This window comes from Hibiscus syriacus, unplaced genomic scaffold (genome assembly GCF_006381635.1).
Source record: "Hibiscus syriacus cultivar Baekdansim isolate YM2019G1 unplaced genomic scaffold, ASM638163v2 tig00110777_pilon, whole genome shotgun sequence".
Lineage (NCBI taxonomy): Eukaryota > Viridiplantae > Streptophyta > Magnoliopsida > Malvales > Malvaceae > Hibiscus > Hibiscus syriacus.
In genome coordinates, this window is record NW_024062858.1 from 1,892,508 (window position 1) to 1,896,938 (window position 4,431).

Here is a 4,431-nt window from a genome sequence, read left to right on the forward strand (position 1 = left end):
AAACATGTCATGAATAAATATTATTACTTCATTGACACTTGATATAGCAGCATTGTTTTTTGGCTTTATCAAAGCCACCATGATTCCACCCTTCTAGTTCCACCAGGAAACAACACGCGCCTGCAACTTGCCCAACTGTTTCATTCCAAACAAAACATAAAACGCATGTGGACATGTGAAATCAGTGTCGTCAAAAGAAGTTCCATAAGAACATGGTGCTGTTGTTATTCCAGTATCGTCTTCTTATCTACTCCCTCATGCTTTCCCTTGCATCATCATCATCACCCTCCTTATCTCCACCTGCAATTTACCTTCTTCAGTTTCTTAACAGCCTCCCAAAACACTCAGCTTCTGTTACCATGGAATCAATCAGTTTCTCATTGCCAATTGGTAGGTGTGTCTTGCTACTCCAAAAACACTATTCAAGTCAAAGCCTTGAATCTCTCAGGCTTTGGGTTATCTGGTATGTTAAACAACTCTGTCCCTTTTCTTTGCCTCCACAAGCGTATGGTCTCTCTTGATCTCAGTGGCAACAGTTTCAGTGGTAATATACCTCAAATTCTGGGAAACTGCAGCAAACTAAACACCATTCTTCTCAATGATAATGTCTTTGAAGGGTCAATCCCTGGTCATGTTTTCATCTCGAAGTGGCTTACAAGGATTGACTTGGGTTATAACTCACTGTCTGGTGAAATTCCTCCAGAGGTAAGTCTTTGCACCAGTCTGGAATTTATTGGACTGTACAACAATTTTCTAAGTGGAGTGGTTCCAGATGAAATGTTTTCTCTACCGAATTTGAAGTTCCTTTATTTACACACAAAAAACCTCACTGGTTCACTGCCTGATTTACCACCTTCATGTATGATTCTGGATTTCTGGATCCATGAGAATGGATTTTCTGGTTCTTTGCCTCGTACCTTGAGGAACTGCTATAACCTTACAACGTTCATAGCATCCTACAACAGATTCCAAGGGGTAATTCCAGCAGAGAGTTTTAAGAGCCTTCTGCAACTTGAGATTCTTTATCTTGATGAAAACAATCTGGAGGGGGAAATTCCAGACACTTTGTGGAGTCTGCAGAACTTGAAAGAGCTTGTTCTGTCAGGGAACAAGCTGAATGGAACTATTGCTGAGAGGATTGCTCAATGCAATCAGCTTGTGGTGATTGCACTTTCAGGTAATAGTCTGGTTGGTCACATTCCTCAGTCAATAGGAAACCTTACAGGTTTAGCTAATCTCTTTATTTTTAACAAGAAGCTTAATGGCTCATTACCTCCTGAGCTTGGAAACTGCACTTCACTTGTTGAACTTAGGCTTCAGCATAATTTCATTGGAGGAACCATCCCTCCAGAAATTTGCAATCTCAAGAATCTGGAGGTTCTTTTTCTATTCAACAATCATTTTGAAGGACAAATTTCACATGACATTGGTAGGCTGAGCAACCTGGTGCAGCTGGCTCTGTATGATAACAGTTTAAGTGGTACAATTCCTCCTGAAATTGGCCATTTGAAGAAATTGAGATTCTTATCCCTGGCTCAGAATGATCTTGCTGGGGAAGTCCAATTTGATCTCAGCAGAAATGTTCCTGCTTTGGTCAGATTAGATTTATCAGGGAACTCAACTAATGGATCGATTCCGTCCAGAATATGCGCTGGACATAATTTTTTCTGTTTTGGCCCTTGGGAACAATCGTTTCAGTGGGAGCTTCCCTGCTAATATTGGGAAATGCTTGTCCCTCAGAAGGGTGATCCTTAGTAACAATCTTCTCCAAGGGCCTATACCATCAGATTTGGACGAGAACCCTGGGATTTTCTTCCTGGAAGTCCAAGGAAACTTGCTCGAAGGAAAGATTCCCCCAGTGTTCGGTCACTGGACCAATCTTTCAATGTTGGATTTGTCAAGGAATAGGCTCTCAGGCTCGATACCTCCGGAGCTTGGGAGGCTTGAGAATCTGCAAATTTTAAGTCTTTTTTCTAATGCACTTACAGGAAGCAATCCATCGGAGTTAGGCCATTGCGAGAAGATCATCAAACTGGACATAAGCTTCAATCATCTATCAGGAAGTATTCCGTCAGAAATAATATCATTGCCCAATCTGCAAAACCTTCTACTCCAAGAAAACAAACTCGGTGGATATATTCCTGATTCCTTTTCATCCCTCCAAAGCCTAATCGAATTGCAGCTCGGAGCTAACATGCTTGAAGGAAGCATTCCATGTAGTCTGAGTAACCTTCACCATTTCAGTTCAATTCTCAATTTAAGCAACAACGAGCTCTCCAGTCAAGTCCCTGCATGCCTTGGCAAACTAGACAAGCTACAAATTATTGACCTCTCAAGCAACAGTTTCTCTGGTGAGATACCGGCAGATATGAACAACATGATCTCCCTCTATTTTGTGAACATATCATTTAATCGCCTAAAAGGAAAATTGTGATCTGTTTGGATGAGGATCGTCGCTTCATATCCCGGATCTTTCATTGGAAACCCGGAGCTTTGCCTGCTGGGTGATGAAACTGGTAAATGTAGGGAAATAAAAGAAGGCAACAGCAGGGGAAAGGTTCTTGCTGGGGTAATCATTGCTGTGGTGGTCTCCTTGGCATTGCTTTCTGCAATGATCTATGCACTGGTGGTTGGGCGCCAACAAAAGAAACATTCTGTTGATCAAACTCTTCTCCTTGAACGACATTCTAGAACCGAAGATCTACCCGAGAACTTGAAAATTGAAGATATTATCCGTGCTACAGAAGGATGGAGTGACAAGTATATCATTGGCAGAGGTAGGCATGGAACAGTTTACAGAACAGAAACTTCCAACTCAAGGAACCATTGGGCAGTCAAGAAAGTGAATTTGTCCAACACAAACTTCAAACTCGAGATTAGAACTCTTGGGTTAATCAGGCATCGTAACATACTGAGAATGGCAGGTTACTGCATTAGAGATGGATATGGATTCATCGTGACCGAGTTCATGCCTGGCGGGACACTCTTTGATGTGCTCCACCAGAGCCAACCACGCTTGGTTTTAAACTGGGATACAAGATATCATATCGCTTTCGGCATAGCTCATGGGCTTTCCTACCTTCACCATGATTGCGTGCCTCAGATTATCCATAGAGACATCAAATCAGATAATATCCTATTGGATTCTGAATTCGAACCAAAGATCGGAGACTTTGGAATGGCAAAGTCGGTCTACAATCAGGATCAGGATTCAAGCTCAACAAGGTCTGAAATTGTTGGAACATTGGGATACATAGCACCAGGTTTGTTCCATCATATCTCCCACTGATTTTAAACGAGACCGCTACATACTTCCGGAAAAACCGAGATCATATATGAATTCTTTCATGGCTCCTTTTCAGAGAATGCATACTCAACTCGGTTGACAGAGAAATGTGATGTCTACAGCTATGGAGTAGTTCTACTGGAGATGCTCTGCAGGAAATTGCCTGTGGACCCTAGCTTCCAGGATGGCTTAGTTATTGTCTCGTGGACTAGGAAGAAACTAGAGGAAAATGAAGAATGCATTTGCTTTCTTGATGAAGAGATCAGCCTTTGGAGCAATGATGAACAACAAAAGACCCTCAGGTTGCTGGAATTGGCACTTCAATGCACTCAATCTATGGCTGATACAAGACCCTCCATGAGGGATGTAGTGGCTTCTCTAATTAGGCTAAATGAAAAGCATGGAAAATGAGTAAACAAAGCATAAGCGAAGGCTTCTTTTTAGCCTTTCACTGCGAATTATATATTTCCTTGTATCAGATGCATGTAGGTAGTAACTAATGCTGTACTTAGAAGCTATCAATCAGGATCAGCCCAATCCAAGTCAAGAACCCAGAAATTAAATTGATGAGCAGAGCTGTACAATTAATCGGTTTAATTAACAACAATATCGAGTGAATCTTGATCAAGTACCTTGGCACAAAGGCACCATCTAGGCACTTCTCGATAGGGGAGAGTGAACTAATTTACTTGACAAATTGAAGCATTTGTTTACTGTTTAAGAGGTTTAAGAGTATAGTTCAACATAATGTTTAATGAATTGTTCGTGAATCATTCGTATAACGTTTGTTTATTTGTTTATTAAGTTAAATAAACAAATATAAACAAAAAATTTCTATTCATTTAACAAATGAATGAATGTTCAATTCGTTTATGTTCACAAACAAAATCATTTGAAAACTCGTTCGTTTATCGACTAGTTTATAAGTTCATGTACTTGCTTCTCCTTTTTCCTTGTATCTTTTTACATTTTTTCTTATATCTTCTACATTTTAAATATTGATGAAAGTAGAGATTAAATTGAACATAGTAAACTTTGGTGTTCAAAAAGTGAACATTTAAATGAATACATTAACAATCGCTAAATGAATATCTTGGCAAACATATTCGTGTACATTAAACAAATTGAATACGAACACCTTCAGA

General features: G+C 40.0%; 2 protein-coding genes across 2 annotated transcripts; both read left to right on the forward strand.

Moving 5' to 3' along the window:
* The first annotated feature begins 212 nt into the window (after window positions 1-212).
* LOC120140004 (LRR receptor-like serine/threonine-protein kinase GSO1) lies at window positions 213-2,434 on the forward strand. The gene is made up of 3 exons (XM_039155077.1): window positions 213-390; window positions 449-1,637; window positions 1,699-2,434. Exons 1-3 carry the CDS (start codon window positions 213-215, stop codon window positions 2,432-2,434), a joined length of 2,103 nt encoding a protein of 700 aa, XP_039011008.1.
* LOC120139958 (leucine-rich repeat receptor-like protein kinase PEPR2) lies at window positions 2,422-3,761 on the forward strand. Its single transcript, XM_039155047.1, has 2 exons — window positions 2,422-3,263; window positions 3,363-3,761. Exons 1-2 carry the CDS (start codon window positions 2,444-2,446, stop codon window positions 3,695-3,697), a joined length of 1,155 nt encoding a protein of 384 aa, XP_039010978.1. The 5' UTR covers window positions 2,422-2,443; the 3' UTR covers window positions 3,698-3,761.
* The last annotated feature ends 670 nt before the right edge of the window (window positions 3,762-4,431 follow it).